General features: G+C 40.3%; 1 protein-coding gene across 1 annotated transcript in view; it reads left to right on the top strand.

Moving 5' to 3' along the window:
• LOC106586018 (P2Y purinoceptor 8) overlaps positions 1-11,486 on the top strand; it is a 43,988-nt gene extending 32,502 nt beyond the window's left edge. The window contains exons 4-5 of the mRNA XM_014172797.3: positions 7,579-7,897; positions 8,047-11,486. Of these exons, the coding sequence (XP_014028272.1) occupies positions 7,605-7,897; positions 8,047-8,806 (1,053 nt within the window). The 5' untranslated portion in view covers positions 7,579-7,604 and the 3' untranslated portion in view covers positions 8,807-11,486. The remainder of the gene's footprint in view (positions 1-7,578; positions 7,898-8,046) is intronic.
• The last annotated feature ends 5,533 nt before the right edge of the window (positions 11,487-17,019 follow it).

The raw sequence follows: 17,019 nt of genomic DNA, 5'->3' as shown, positions 1-17,019 counted from the left end.
GGTGTCTGTAGTGACGCCTCTAGCACTGAGATGCAGTACTTTATACCGCTGCACCACTCGGGAACCCTTAATACAGAGATACTTCAATTTGGACTGTTTATGTCCAAAATCTGAATTCGAGATTGATAAAGATTTAGCCTAAAATATGTAATTGTTCTTTGTTTCAATTCAGAGTACCTTGTCTCAGAAATAGGGATAATGTTCAGATATATTATATTCTATATTTGAAGTTAGAATGAAGGCATTCAGTTTAGATGCATACAGTACCTGTGCTATTTACTTTTGGCAAAGCTTGTGTTTTGGTTATATAGTTCATATAAGGTTAGAGTGCTACTTCACTTGCACATGGAGGGGGATTTACTGTGCAAGAGCCAAGATGCACTGTTGGAATTTCATGTACGTTTGGAATTTCATATTTTGTACAACACTGGAAATGTGTTCTATAGTATATAGAAAGCGCCAGCAGACACAGTCACATTTGGTTTGTGGTTATAACACCCTCAATATGTTTGGGTGAAAGTGTTTTTAGTCCTTGTGGTGTGTGCTAGTGTTGTTGTATTTTACAATGGGAAGTTCACTCCAGAGCCAAAAACACATTATTGTCACCACAAGAATAGAAAAATATCACACTCAATGCAAAAAAAATGATTTGATAGACAATATTTTTATACCAACACCTATGATACAGTTCATCATACACGATAGTCATTGTTGCCTAAAGCCCTATTTGCACAGGACTAGTATTACAAGATATTCTCAGTTATGTTATTTCCCAGAATGAATGTGGTTCCAGAGGACTATTAGCACAGGCTTAGTTTTTAACTGTCCCCTTTAATACTTTTTTCATTCAGAATTGACTTTCGGATGGAAGGCTGTTCTAGACGTGATGATATTTCAACTTATCGATGGTATAGCCTAATATTGGCTTTCAGTAAGAGAAAGTTTAAATAATAATGCACTTCAATGAAGAAACAAACTGTATGCATTTTAGGCTTAATTTACATGTTTGCAACTACTTATACATTTAGAAATGTTGGGTTATTTTGGTCCTTTAAAGGTGCAATATGCAGAAATCGCTCCCCCATTTCCTGGTTGCTAAAATGTGAAAAGTTTGCCTTATTTCAGTTTATGTGATAAAATAAGCAATGGATGGAGTAGAGAATCATTGTACCATCTAAACCACTGTGAAATATATTTTAAATATGTAAAAATATAGTATTTTTAGCAGTTTGAAACTAGTGTACAAAACCGAAAGTAAAAGACACAAAATTAAAATGAAGAACGGGAAGCATAGAAATAGAGCACATAGAACAGATCTACCACTTTTTAGACTTCCTTTCAATAAGAATGACAGTTCTTTAACTCACATTTTTATGTGATTTAGGTCAGGTCACCAAAAAAGTTACATATTGCAAATGTAATAATAATACTTTAAAAAAGCAAACATAAACATTTCAACAATTAGTCATAAATGTATATTTTATTTTGTTTATCATACTGCCATCATCAAAATTTCATGAATTTTTACCACATTCAAATGGACATTCATCTATAATTTCAAAGCTCACTGCATGTAATCATACATAACTTAAAAAGCCAATTTCATAGAGAATGTTAAAAACTGGACTATATGTAATAACTTACTCTGAAGAGATCGTGATTGGGTCTAAATCAGGGTTTCCCAATCTCTGTCCTGGGGCCCCCCTTGGGTGCACATTTTGGTTTTAGCCCTAGCGTTACACAGCTGATTCAAATAACAAACTCATAATCAAGCTTTGATTATTTGAATCAGCTGTGTTGCCCTCCAACACAGCTGATTCAAATATGTATATTTGTCCTGTCCATATAGTCCATGCACAGGACAGAGTTTGGGAAACCCTGGCCTAAATAAGCATTTGGTGGACAAAATGTATTGTTCTTCTCTTTAACTGCCATTTACAGAAAGTCAGACTCTTTCCACATGCCAACACATTTTTCTCAGCTTCAGAAGCATCTGCATTCACCGATTTTGTTTGTGGTTATCCCTAGATATACAGTGCATTCTGAAATTTTCAGACCCCTTGACATTTTCCACATTGTGTTACGTTACAGCCTTATTCTAAAATGGATTAAATAATTTGTTCTCCTCAATCTACACACAATACACCATAATGACAAAGCAAAAACAGGTTTTTAGAAATGTTTTCTAATACAGTTGAACTTGGGAAGTTTACATACACTTAGGTTGAAGTCAATAAAACTTGTTTTTCAAACACTCCACAAATTTCTTGTAAACAAACTATAGTTTTAGCAAGTCGGTTAGGACATATACTTTGTGCATGACACAAGTCATTTTTCCAACAATTGTTTACAGACAGATTATTTCACTTATAATTCACTGTATCACAATTCCAGTGGGACAGAAGTTTACATACACTAAGTTGACTGTGCCTTTAAACAGCTTGGAAAATTCCAGAAAATTATGTCATGGCTTTAGGAGCTTCTGATAGGCTAATTGACATCATTTGAGTCAATTGGAGGTGTACCTGTGGATGTATTTTAAGGCCTACCTTCAAACTCAGTGCCCCTTTGCTTGACATCATGGGATAATCAAAAGAAAGACCTCAGAAAAAAATTGTAGACCTACACAGGTCTGGTTCATCCTTAGGAGCAATTTCCAAACGCCTGAAGGTACCACGTTCATCTGTACAAACAATAGTATGCAAGTATAAACACCATGGGACCAGGGAGCCATCATCCTGCTCAGGAAGGAGACGCATTCTGTCTCCTAGAGATGAACGTACTTTGGTGTGAAAAGTGCAAATCAATCCAAGAACAACAGCAAAGGACCTTGTGAAGATGCTGGAGGAAACAGGTACAAAATGATCTATATCCACAGTAAAACGAGTCCTATATTGACATAACCTGAAAGGCTGCTCAGCAAGGAAGAAGCCACTACCACCATAAAAAAGCCAGACTACGGTTTGCAACTGCACATGGGGACAAAGATCGTACTTTTTGGGGAAATGTCCTTTGGTCTGATGAAACAACAGTAGAACTGTTTGGCCATAATCAGCATCATTATGTTTGGAGGAAAAAGAGGGAGGCTTGCATGCCGAAGAACACCATCCCAACCATGAGACACGGGGATGGCAGCATCATGTTGTGGGGGTGCTTTGCTGCAGGAGGGACTCACAAAATAGATGGCATCATGAGGGAGGAAAATTATGTGGCTATATTGAAGCAACGTCTCAAGACATCAGTCAGGAAGTTAAAGCTTGGGCGCAAATGGGTCTTCCAAATGGACAATTAGCCCAAGCATACTTCCAAAGCTGTGGCAAAATGGCTTAAGGATAACAAAGTCAAGGTATTGGAGTGGCCATCACAAAGCCCTGACCTCAATCCTATAGAAATTTTGTGGGCAGAACTGAAAAAGTGTGTGCGAGCACAGAGGTCTACAAACCTGACCAAGTTACACCAGCTCTGTCAGGAGGAATGAGCCAAAATTCACCCAACTTATTGTGGGAAGCTTGTGGAAGGCTACCCAAAACGTTTGACCCAAGTTAAACAATATAAAGGCAATGCTACCAAATACTAATTGTGTGTATGTAAACTTCTGACCCACTGGGAATGTGATGAAAGAAATTAAAGCTGAAATAAATCTTTCTCTCTACTATTATTCTGACATTTCACATTCTTAAAATAAAGTGGTGATCCTAACTGACCTAAGATAGGGAATTTTTACTAGGATTAAATGTCAGGAATTATGAAAAACTGAGTTTAAATGTATTTGGCTAAGGTGTACGTAAACTTCCGACTTCAACTGTATATACACTACCGTTCAAAAGTCTGGGGTCACTTAGAAATGTTCTTGTTTTTGAAGAAAAGGAAATTATTTACCCATTAAAATAACATGAAGTTGATCAGAAATACAGTGTAGACATTGTTAATGTCGTAAATGACTATTGTAGCTGGAAACGGCAGATTTTTGATGGATTATCTACATAGGCGTACAGAGGCCCTTTATCAGCAACCATCACCCCTGTGTTCCAATGGCACGTTGTGTTAGCTAATTCAAGTTAATCATTTTAAAAGGCTAATTGATCATTAGATAACCCTTTTGCAATTATGTTAGCACAGCTGAAAACTGTTGTCCTGATTAAAGAAGGAATAAAACTGTCCTTCATTAGACTAGTTGAATATCTGGAACATCAGCATTTGTGGGTTTGATTATAGGCTCAAAATGGCCAGAAACAAAGACCTTTCTTCTGAAACTCGTCAGTCTGTTCTTGTTCTGAGAAATCAAGGCTATTCCATGCGAGAAATTGCCAAGAAACTGAAGATCTCGTACAATGCTGTGTACAACTCCGTTCACAGAACTGCGCAAACTGTCTCTAACCAGAATAGAAAGAGGGGTAAGAGGCCCTGGTGCACAACTAAGCAAGAGGACAAGTACATTAGAGTTTCTAGTTTGAGAAACAGACACCTCACAAGTCCTCAACTGGCAGCTTCATTAAATAGTACCCCCAAAACACCAGTCTCAACGTCAACAGTGAAGAGGCGACTCCGGGATGCTGGCTTTCTATTTAATGAAGCTGCCAGTTGAAGACTTGTGAGGCGTCTGTTTCTCAAACTAGAAACTCTAATGTACTTGTCCTCTTGCTCAGTTATGCACCGGGGCCTCCCACTCTTTATATTCTGGTTAGAGACAGTTTGCGCAGTTCTGTGAAGAGAGTAGTACTCAGCATTGTATGAAATCTTCAGTGTCTGGGCAATTTCTCGAATGGAATAGCCTTCATTTCTCAGAATAAGAATAGACTGACAAGTTTCAGAAAAAAGTTATTTGTTTCTGGCTATTTTGAGCCTGTAATCAAACCCGCAAGTGCTGACGCTCCAGATACTCAACTAGTCTAAAGAAGGCCAGTTTTATTGCTTCTTTAATCAGGACAACATTTTTCAGCTGTGCTAACATAATTGCAAAAGGGTTTTCTAACGATCAATTAGCCATTTAAAATCATGAACTTGTATTAGCTAACAAAACTTGCCATTGGAACACAGGAGTGATGGTTGCTGATAAAGGGCCTCTGTACGCCTATGTAGATATTCAATACAAAATCTGCCGTTTCCAGCTACAATAGTCATTTACAGCATGAACAATGTCTACACTGTATTTCTGATCAATTTCATGTTTTTTTAATGGAGAAAATATTTGCTTTTATTTCAAAAACAAGTACATTTCCAAGTGACCCCAAACTTTTGAACGGTAGTGTATATCTATTTTTCAACGGAAAAGTAACATTTACATAAGCATTCAGACCCTTTACTCAGTACTTTGTTAACACCTTTGTAAGCGATTACAGCCTCGAGTCTTCTTGGGTATGACGCTACAAGCTTTGCACACCTTTATATGGGGAGTTCTGCAATTCTTCTCTGCCCATCCTCTCAAGCTCTGTCAGGTTGGATGGGGAATGTCGCTGCACAGCTTTTTTCAGGTCTCTCCAGAGATGTTCGATTGGGTTCAAGTCTGGGCTCTGGCTGGCCCACTCAAGGACATTCAGAGACTTGTCCCGAAGCCACTCCTGTGATGTCTTGGCTGTGTGCTTAGGGTCATTGTCCTGTTGGAAGATAAACCTTTGCCCAATCTGAGGTCCTGAGCACTCTGGAGCAGGTTTTCATCAAGGATCTCTCTGTACTTTGCTCTGTTCATCTTTCCCTCGATCCTGACTAGTCTCTCAGTCCCTGCCGCTGAAAAACATCCCCACAGCATGATGCTGCCACCACCATGCTTCACTGTAGGGATGGTGCCAAATTTCCTCCAGACATGACGCTGGGCATTCAGGCCAAATAGTTCAATCTTGGTTTCATCAGACCAGAGAATCTTGTTTCTCATGGTCTGAGAGTCTTTTGGTGCCTCTTGGCAAACTCCAAGCGGATTGTCATGTACCTTTTACTGAGGAGTAGCTTCCATCTGGCCACCCTACCGTAAAGGCCTGATTGGTGGAGTGCTGCAGAGATGGTTTCCTTCTGGAAGGTTCTCCCATCTCCAAAGAGGAACTCTAAAGCTCTGTCAGAGTGACCATCGGGTTCTTTTTCACCTCCCTGACCAAGGCCCTTCTTCCCCAATTGCTCAATTTGTCCCGGCGGCCAGCTCTAGGAAGAGTCTAGCTGGTTCCAAACTTCTTCCATTTAAGAATGATGGAGGCCACTGTGTTCTTGGGGACCTTCAATGCTGCAGAAATGTTTTGGTACCCTTCCCCGGATCTGTGCCTCGACACAATCCTGTCTCGGAACTCTACTGACAATTCCTTTCGACCTCATGGCTTGGTTTTTGCTCTGACATGCACTGTCAGCTGTGGGACCTTATATTGATAGGTGTGTGCGCCTTTCCAAATCATGTCCAATCAATTGGATTTACCACAGGTGGACTCAAATCAAGTTGTAGAAACATCTCAAGGATGATCAATGGAAGCAGGATGCTCCTGAGCTCAATATCGAGTCTCATATCAAAGGGTCTGAATACATATTTAAATAAGGTATTTCAGATTTTTTTACAAAATCTAAAAACCTGTTTTCGTTTTGTCATTATGGGGTATTGTGTGTAGATTACTGAGGATTTTTATTTATTTAATACATTTTAGAACAAGGATGTAACGTAACAAAATGTAAGTCAAGGGGTCTGAACACTTTCCGAAGGCACTGTATTGTCAAGGTTTTAGGTGCGTACTGGTAGCGAAGTCAGGTGCAGGAGAGCAGAGAGTTGTGAACAGGCGCACACGTTATTGAGGCAGGAGAAAACAGCAGACGGACGCAACTGCGTGAAAAACCTCCAGCCACAACAGCAAAACTGCGGATCGCAAAACACAGTAACAAAAACTAATGATGCCAAATAAACAATACTACGTGCAGTAACACGGATCATTAAACACCGAGGAATAAATACATGCAGTGTGATTAGGGAATGAAAACCAGTTGTGCAGGGAACAAGACAAAACAAATGGAACAATGGAAAAATGGAGCGGCGATGGCTAGAAAGCTGGTGACGTCGACCGCCAAACGGCGCCCGAACAAGGAGAGGAGCCGACTTAGGCGGAAGTCGTGACATGTATTCTCCAGACTTGTATACACAAAGTCATTGATATGTTATAAAATGTTGATTCTAGATAACATTTTATTTGGAAATATGCACCAAAAATGCTGGTTACGTACATGTCTTTAGTATTTTAAAGATTAAAAAAGTAAATATCCACAATCTGCTCTATACACGTCCGGTCCTGGAATGTCGTAACAAAATTAAACAAAAATATTTAGGCTGACTTCATCCAGTGTCCAGGAAAATGTATTTGCGGTATATACAAATATGTGCATATTTAATTAGATAGTTACTAATTTGCATATTTTAATACAATATTTCAGGGGGAAATTACCCTATTAGGGTGTGGTGACTGAAATATTTGGTGATCTTTAATTCATTGGCACATTATTGTCTGCCAATTCTTGTTTTAAAACAAAAGTTCAGATCCAACGTGACATTAGCTAGTACATTGGGCTACAGACAAGACAATGCTACCCTTTTACATCTAAATGTCTGTCTGATCATAGGTAGTCTGTGTGAAGTCATTGTCACCATGGCCTGGAGTACCAACAGCACCAAACTGGACAACATCACCTTGTCCCTGTTCCAGAACGCAACAGCCAGCACAGCTATCTCCATCATCTACATCGTGGTCACCGTCATCAACCTGACAGGAAATGGCCTCTCCATGTGGCTTCTCCTCTTCCGTACCACTCCCAAAACTCCCTCCATCATCTTCATGATAAACCTGACCCTGACTGACCTGGCCTTGGGCCTCGTCCTGCCCTTCCAGATCAAGTATCAGATGCAGGGGCATAATTGGAGCCTGGGCCCGGGCGTATGCAGGTATTCTTGTTTATTTTTTTTAATCATCATTTATTTATCCTGATCAGTCTCATTTAGAAAGATGTGTCTTTTCCATGCCCTGAGCAAGAGCCAACAACTTTCTTTTGTCACAGATGAATAACGATTAAATATATTCTGATCTTCCACAGGCTCTTGACCCTGGTGTTCTTTGCCAACATGTACTGCTCAATTCTAACTATGACCGCCATCAGTGGAGACCGCTACCTGGGCATCTGTTGGCCCATGCTCTTCCGTGAGACCAGGGAAAGGAAGTCATTCGCTGTTATCGGCTGTTTGGCCATGTGGACAGTCGTGCTATCTGTCTTGCACCCATTAATGACAACCGACCTGACGTTCCACGTTCCAGAACTCGGGATCACCACCTGCTTTGACGTTCTGAAGAGGGACATGCTTCCATCAATGGAGGCCTGGGCTGCTTTCCTCCTTACCCTGTTTGTCATCCTCTTCCTCATCCCGTTCTGCATCACTGTATTCTGCTACGTCGGCATCATCCGCAAGCTGGCCCGAGTTTCCAAGACCAACCAGAAAGAGAAAGCTATCCGTCTTGCCGTCACCGTCTTAACGGTCTTCACACTTTGCTTTGCTCCCAACAACATCCTCCTCCTGGCTCACACCATCCGGAGGCTCTTCTACGGGGACTCCCTCTACATGGCCTACAAGCTGACTCTTTCCCTCAGTTGCCTCAACAGCTGCCTCGACCCCTTCATCTACTACTTTGCCTCTAGGGAGTTCCGTCAAAAGCTGAGGCAGATGCTAAGGCTGAGAACACTGAGCAGTCTGGACACAGGGAAGACAGACCCGCACCGAGAGAGCCTGTACTCTGCCCAGTATGTGTCTGGGGGACAGTGCGGAGAAAACGGCAGAGTTTCTGTTAAACAACACTGTTAAAAAACTTTGCCTGTAAAGTGGAGAGAGAAGGCATTTGACAACCAAGATGACATGTCGCAATATCTCATGTTGGGTCAAATGACATTTCAAAATCATTTCACAGGATGGAATGTTTTTCTGTGCTGTATATAGATCCAGTAACAAACCAGGGCAGATGGTGCTTCTGCATTTCCAAAGTTAGGGCTCTATTCAATCAGATCTGCTTTAGCCGACATCGGCATAGCTGTTGTTTTGATGCTGTCAGAGGTGGAACTGAGTTAGAGCTTTCAAATCCACAAGTGGCTCCTGGCAGTATACCTAAAGTGGACATTGCAAGTGATTTCGCATTAACAGAAATCACTTGCAGCCTTGTTTACAAGTTTGAACACTGGATTGAGAGATGTAATCTACACCTGGTTTAAGATGATAGAAATACTAATAATTTAGTTGAATGATTTTTCAATTTGAAAGTAATTATTTATATAAAGCCTACACTCGCTCTGAACTTATAACGCAAGTAGGGCGGGTGTGGCTTTCCTGACAATGATTGCAAGAGCCGCTGCTCACTGATTTGACAGCTCCAATGCAGTTCCACCTCCGACACTGCCAAAACCTTGGTTTAATATGATTGAATCTTGGCCTTAGTTTAAAAAAAAGTAGAAAAGGGTTATTTATTTTGTGAAGGAATGTTGCAACTTGCATAAAGATAGGAATAAGATAGTGTGGCGAAGTGAGAGCTAGGCTCCTCTCACCACCAATGTGCTCTCTGCCTCCTGCCAATTCGTTATTTCATTGTGTGATTTAAGTATACCCTTTGTTTGTTCAATGTTTATTGATTCCCCGCTAATTATATCACCAGTAATGCATTTACTGTTAATCACCATAATTTCTCAGTAATCTAGACCGTTATGGTTTGGTTACGTCGCTAATCTTTGTTCTTTCCTGAAATATATATGCATATGAATTTACCATTCTGATTCTCAGAGTGGACACATTGTTTTCAGATCTTGTCAGAAATACGTTTTGGTTTATTTCATTCGATTTAGGAGTTTACTGTCATTTTCCCCAATGTCGTTAGTTTGGAGCGCTCAAAGTTTCCATTTGTCTGGTTTCTTTGTCCTTTCTAGTGTTGAGAGCACACACATCTGAGCATTTATAGAAAGAGGCCTAGGGCTATATGGCCTCTGTGTTATGATTGAGGTCAAAACTGTGTGAGTTAAAAGAAAATTAGGGAGTGTTCAATTTAGAAACTGATTAAATGTTATACTCAAGCCTTGATGGATATAGAAATGATCTTTGCAAGTGCATATGTATCTTTTTGAAGTCCTGTGATTCAGATTCGTTTTGGGTTCTTAGCACGGCCGAGAGTACTTACCACCAGTCTAAACAGAGTGCCTGCTGTAATTTGCAAACCGATTTGACAGTCAGACGCCCACCGGCGGGGTGGTCCCTAAAACACACCACGCAGTCAGCGAACTGCAGACCATAATTCGGTGGATGTGTTTTCACCTTTAAGGGAAGGCTGTGTAGTCTTGCCCAACCTGTGTATGTTGAGATATGACAGGTTAAGCCTGATTCCTAGGTTATTTATTTTGGCTGTTGCCAGTGTATAATATATATTGAAAATTTAAACAACAATATCTAGAAAACAACTGGCTGTAACTAAACCACTCCTTAAAAAAACCTGATCTTGATCCTATGATCTGAAAAATGATAAGCCCATCTCAAACCTCCCGGGTGGCGCAGCGGTCTAAGGCACTGCATCTCAGTGCTTGAGGCATCAATACAGACACCCTGGTTCAATTCCAGGCTGTATGACATCCGGCCGTGATTGGGAGTCCCATAGGGCGGTGCACATTTGGCCCAGCATCGTCCGGGTTTGGCCTGTGTAGGTCATCATTGTACATAAGAATTTGTTCTTAACTGACTTGCCTAGTTAAATAAAATTTAATACAAATAATAACTACTTTTCCTTTCAAAGATTCTAGAGAAAACTGTTGCTCACCTTCTTCCAACGGCGCCACCATGAGGCCAAACACAACCATACTCTACAGGTTAGCTATGCTCACATCCCTGAGCATGTGTGCCAAATTCCATGACTCTGTCAAACAGATAGATATTATGTGCCGCTTATAGCGCCACCATGTGGATGATCTGAGTATGTTTGCATATGAGTCTTGATAGTGTTTTGAAAATGTATATTAAGATTTGTTACAGTACGAGTAATCATGTCTGATTTACAGGGTTGGGTAGGTTACTTCCTAAATGTAATCCTGATAAGAGAATTATCTAATAAATGTAAATGAAACAATAAACCATGATGAATTATTAGTCATACAGCAGGTTTAATGAATAATCAATGTAAGGATCAATGTAGGGATCGATTAGTCTGATTAGTTCCGGAAAGTCCAGGAACCACTGGAGAGGGAAAGAAATGTGTGTATGCAATTAGTATAGAGAGATAGAGGGGCAGATGGTCAAGGGAGTAAAAGCTTCAAAGAGTTCTTGAACCTTGAGGGAAAAGAACTGGCTGAGCTCTGGATAGTGATAAACAGTGTGAGAAGTTTATGGGGGATGCAGGTCACCAACGGATTGTGTGTAAATGCATGTGCGTAAGTAAGCAAGAACTATATAATGACTGTTTTGTTATCCTGACCTCAGAACGTTCTCTGAATAAAGCTACAGAAACCTTTTGCAGAAAGCTGAGTCCTTGCCTAATTATTATAACCCATTGTCTTACAAACCTTGGGCATTAGTCAAGGCGAATTGATTATTGATTATTATCATCTAGATATAAAATTATTTTAACAAATCCGTTACAGTTACTAGTTACTTGCCCAAAATTGGAATCAGTAACGTAACATTCGGATTACCCAAACTCAGTAACGAAATCAGATGACAGCCCACTTGGAGTTTGCTAAAAGGCAGCTGAAGGACTCAGACCATGATTAACAAGATTCTCTGATCTGATGAAACCAAGATTGAACTATTTGGCCTGAATGCCAAGTGTCATGTCTGGAGGAAACCTGGCACCATTCCTACGGTGAAGCATGGGGGGGGCAGCATCATGCTGTGGGGATGTTTTTCAGCGGCAGGTACTGGGGGACTAGTCAGGATCCCGAGGTCCCCAAACTTGACTGGAAATTAATTGTTTGCAGAAATTGATTAAGTCAGGGTATTGTGCAATGATGATCAAAAACCCATCCATAAGACTAGAGAAAATACCACCACTCTCAGCGCTTTTTGATCCTATGGGTCTTACACATCGTACCTTTCCCCAGCAGATAGCAGTGTTCTTCTTTGTCAGACTGTAGGCTCGTACAGCTGTAGGCTCATACAGTTCACTTCCTGTTTCTGTTAGAATTTAATCATGATAATACACTCCGATGTTAAATGCACAGCTGCAGTCATAGCTAATACATCTACACAGAGGTGCTGCTGGACTATAAATCAATTCATATTTTCCTCCTCAAACCTGACCTAACAATTGACTTTAAATCCTGTAGGAAAGCCAATAATACACACGCAAGGCTACAAGTTCAAGAGGATATTAGTATTTGTTAGGTGATGTGTCTATGGACACTTTCTGTAGTTTTTGCAAACGTTTTTACGAGAGTCACTGATTCCACAGGGGGAAAGTTATAAAATAAATATGGCTATATATATATATTTTTTAAATCACTGGATCAAAAGAAACTACATGCACAGCTTTATTCTCAGAGAATGCATTTTGTATTGGACATTTACTGTATGTTGCACTGTGTATTGATGGTGAAGTTGAGATATTAATAATCAATGGTTTTTGATGACAGCTTTTCCCATGCGAAGCATATTGCGTCCTGACACGAATAGTCCAGATACGTCAGTAACTGCACAAGAGGGGTTTTCACATATGTTCAAACAAATGCATATCAGATAATTGGTTTGGAACATGTAATAACGATCTATTGTTTTATTTGATTTACCTCATGGCCGTTATAGTATAGAGTAGTCACTTTTCTATTAGGCAGTGGATTGGTGATCAGACGCAGGGCAAAGGCTTTAAGTTATGAAATAACAATGTCTTTCCGTGAGAAAATAGCATTCACTTTGGTTCACCTCTGAGAGTGTCTAATTGGCTCTGTGAAGGATTGAAGCGCTGAGGGGGTACAAAGTATGTAATGATGTCTTGGGGTTGGTCTGGAAGTTATACAATTTTGCATGCTTCAAACTCCTGAAACAGCCTTTTCCTGCAATCTAGAGCCATAATCGGTATGCTTAAGTCTATGTAAAAAATGTGTATATTTTTCTGCATATATAAGCATACCTCTTGAGCTGTCTGTTTTCTGACTGGTGGTTATTTTTTTAAAGAAACGTGCTTCTCTGCATCTCTGCTAAAATCTAGGTAAAAATGTAAAGGAATGTGAGTCTTATTGCTAACCTTGCCAACAGGCATGCCAGCTAAGAAAACACTTCAGTAAATGAGGAATACAAAGTATATTGAAAGCAGGTGCTTCCACACATGGTTCCTGATTCAATTAAGCAATGAACATCCCATCGTGCTTCGTGTCATGTATAAAAATGGCGGGCAGGCCATTATTTTGGTTACCATGGCTATGCCCCCATAGGATGACAATGCCCCCATCCGCAGGGCACGGGTGGTCACTGAAATGGTTTGATGAGCATGAAGACGATGCAAGGCATATGCCATGGCAGTCTCAATCACCAGATCTTAACCAAATTGAACACTTATGGGAGATTCTAGAGCAGCGCATGAGACAGGGTTTTCCATCAACAAAACAATATTGTGAAAAAATGGTGTCGCATCCCTCCAACAGAGTTCCAGACACTTGTAGAATATATGCCAAGGTGCATTGAAGCTGTTCTGGCTTGTGGTGGCCCAATGCCCTATTATGACATTTACTGGCTTTTAAAAAACATTGCTTATATGGCTGACTTGCTTAAACAAATGTGTTTTCTACTTACAATTGAGATTTACAAACTATGGCATAGGGGAACGATAAGAGCAGTGGCGGTTCTAGACCATTTCAACTGGGGGGGCCAAGCTGGGGCCAGTTGTACTGTTAGAGGGGTCAGTTACATTAGACGTTATTGTTGTCATATTGTTTTCTTCACTGCATTACAGGCATTAGCAGGCAAAAGACCATGTTCATAATCATCATCGTTGTCACTGTCTAATAACGGATGTAAAAAAAAAGTACGATAGCAAAAATGTATGTAAAAATTATTTCAAACTCCACATTTAGGGTGGCCACAAGGGAGTCTAAAATGTTATCACAGGGGCACTGCCCCCCCACCCCCACCCCCCCAGAACCGCTAGTGGATAAGAGGAACGATAAGAGTACATTAGAGGCAATCCGTAATTTTGATTAAGACATTAATGAGCGAGCTAGGACGGACATAGTCAATATAACTATTTGTTAAGCACTTTTGAAATGTACAGCGACAGAATTCAGAACATGGGCCATTCTTACAGTATTCTCCCTGTTCAGAAAGTCAGAACTGTAGGATAAATAAATGGGGCATATAAGCTCTTTTTTTTCATTTATTTAATTAGGCACGTCAGTTAAGAACAAATTCTTATTTACAATGACAGCCTACCAAAAGGCAAAAGGCCTCCTGCGGGGACAGGGGCTGGGATTAAAAATATATATAAATATAGGACAAAACACACATTACGACAAGAGAGACAACATAACACTACATAAAGAGAGACCTAAGACAACAACATAGCAAGGCAGCAACACATGACAACACAGCATGGTAGCATCACAACAAGGTTATTCAATATTCAATGATTACATTTCTCTAAAACTGGCTATAGGCTACATATGCACCACCAAGTCAGAACAGTAGGCTAAGTTATGAGGGGGAAAGGGACCAAATTATGAGTGTGAGGCACATGAGCTACTAACAGCTTACTACACAACCTACACTTAGTATTACTTTCTTAGGTACAGTATACATATCTCCCTGGCATATTACACAATTTATGCAGCAGCATACTAGACATTTTTGGATTCACTTTGTTGTGCTGTGATCACTTGAACAGGAAGGTGGCGCGGCAGTCCTTCTTTTGGGCAGATTTTGTCATCAAACATTGTCATCAAAGTCTGGAATTCTCTGGATTTATGGTGCTTTAAATACAACTGGGAACTCGAAAAAAGAAGGTTGAATCATGACTTCAAGAATCTTTAGGTTAGAGCTCTAGAAAAAGGCCTGAGTTCCCAACTTGAAATTCCGAGTTGGAAAATACGTTTTGAACGGTCATCCAAGTCGGAGCTCGTTTTTCTCTGAGCTCCCAGTTGTCTTGAACTCACCGAAGTCAGAGATTTCCCAGTTCCGAGTTTCCAGTTCTTTTGAACGCGGCAGAAGTCATACTGGATTGACTGCATGGCCAAATTATTCAACCTTTCTGGCCCATGGTGTTGCATGTGAATGTTTATCCTTTTAAGCATAGAAAAGAGACCCTTAAACCCAGATTTGGACCAAACACCCACTGCACTGAATAGCAGGCTAGTAATTGCTTTGCAATGCTTTCAGGTAGCCACTGATTCATTCCAAACCACTCATTGCCGAATTTGCGAATTTCCAACTTGTTGTGTAATGTTTATGTCCAATGGCTGACGAGCATCGATATGTTTTATCTTCATATGACAAGGATCGAAAAGGATTTGCCAGTAGATTGTCAACCTGATTCATGATGATGACTGCCAATCACGGCGCAACTAGAGAACATTACCAACCCCTACGCTCCATATTTTCTGCTGGCTCCCCCACCACCACAGAAAGCACTGAGCTAGGCTGTTTGTATGCAGATTTATTAAATAAATTATCATATATTTTTTTACATTGTTTGAAAACTGATATGTGACACGTACTAACGCCAAAATTATATGCAAAACAGTCTAAACAGGTGTCGCTAAAAACAGAACGACGGGTCGCCACTGCCTGTAGTTAGACAAGCTAGCTACTATAACTTGATTGATAGCCTGAAATGGCTTCTTGGTACCTACAGTTCATTCGGAAAGTATTCAGACCCCTTGACTTTTCCACATTTTGTGACATTACAGCCTTATTCTAAAATTGATTAAATCGTTTTTTTCACCCCTCATCAATATACACACACAACACCATAATGACAAAGCAAAAACAGGTTTCTATACATTTTAGCAAATGTATAAAAAAATATTTAAAAAATTACATAAGTATTCAGACCCTTTACTCAGTACTTTGTTGAAGCACCTTTGGCAGCGATTACAGCCTCGAGTCTACTTGGGTATGATGCTACAAGCTTGGCACACCTACAGTTGAAGTCGGAGGTTTACATACATTTAGGTTTGAGTCATTAAAACTCATTTTTCAACCACTCCACACATTTCTTGTTAACAAACTATAGTTTTGGCAAGTCGGTTAGGACATCTACTTTGTGCATGACACAAGTCATTTTTCCAACAATCGTTTACAGGCAGATCATTTCACTTAGAATTCACTGTATCACAATTCCAGTGGGTCAGAAGTTTACATACACTAAGTTGACTGTGACTTTAAACAGCTTGGAAAATTCCAGAAAAGGATATCATGGCTTTAGAAGCTTCTGATAGGCTAATTGACATCATTTGAGTCAATTGGAGGTGTACCTGTGGATGTATTTCAAGGTCTACCTTCAAACTCATTGCCTCTTTGCTTGACATCATGGGAAAATCCCCAAAAAATCAGCCAAGACCTCAGAATCAGCCAAGACCTCAGACCTCCACAAGTCTGGTTCATCCTTGGGAGAAATTTCCAAACGTCTGAAGGTACCACGTTCATCTGTACAAACAACAGTACACAAGTATTAACACCATGGGACCACGCAGCCGTAGAGATGAACGTACTTTGGTGTGAAAAGTGCAAATCAATCCCAGAACAACAGCAAAGGACCTTGTGAAGATGCTGGAGGAAACAGGTACAAAAGTATCTCCACAGTAAAACGAGTCCTATATCGACATAACCTGAAAGGCCGCTCAGCAAAGAAGAAGCCACTCCTCCAAAACCGCCATAAAAATGCCAGACTACAGTTTGCAACTGCACATGGGGACAAAGATTGTACTTTTTGGAAAAATGTCCTCTGGTCTGATGAAACAAAAATAGAGCTGTTTGGCCATAAAGACCATCGTTATGTTTGGAGGAAAAAGGGGGAGGCTTGCAAGCTGAAGAACACCATCCCAACTGTGAAGCACGAGGGTGGTAGC

Source organism: Salmo salar, chromosome 25 (genome assembly GCF_965601325.2).
Source record: "Salmo salar chromosome 25, fSalSal1, whole genome shotgun sequence".
Taxonomy (NCBI): Eukaryota; Metazoa; Chordata; class Actinopteri; order Salmoniformes; family Salmonidae; genus Salmo; species Salmo salar.
This window is presented reverse-complemented; position numbering and strand designations above follow the sequence as displayed.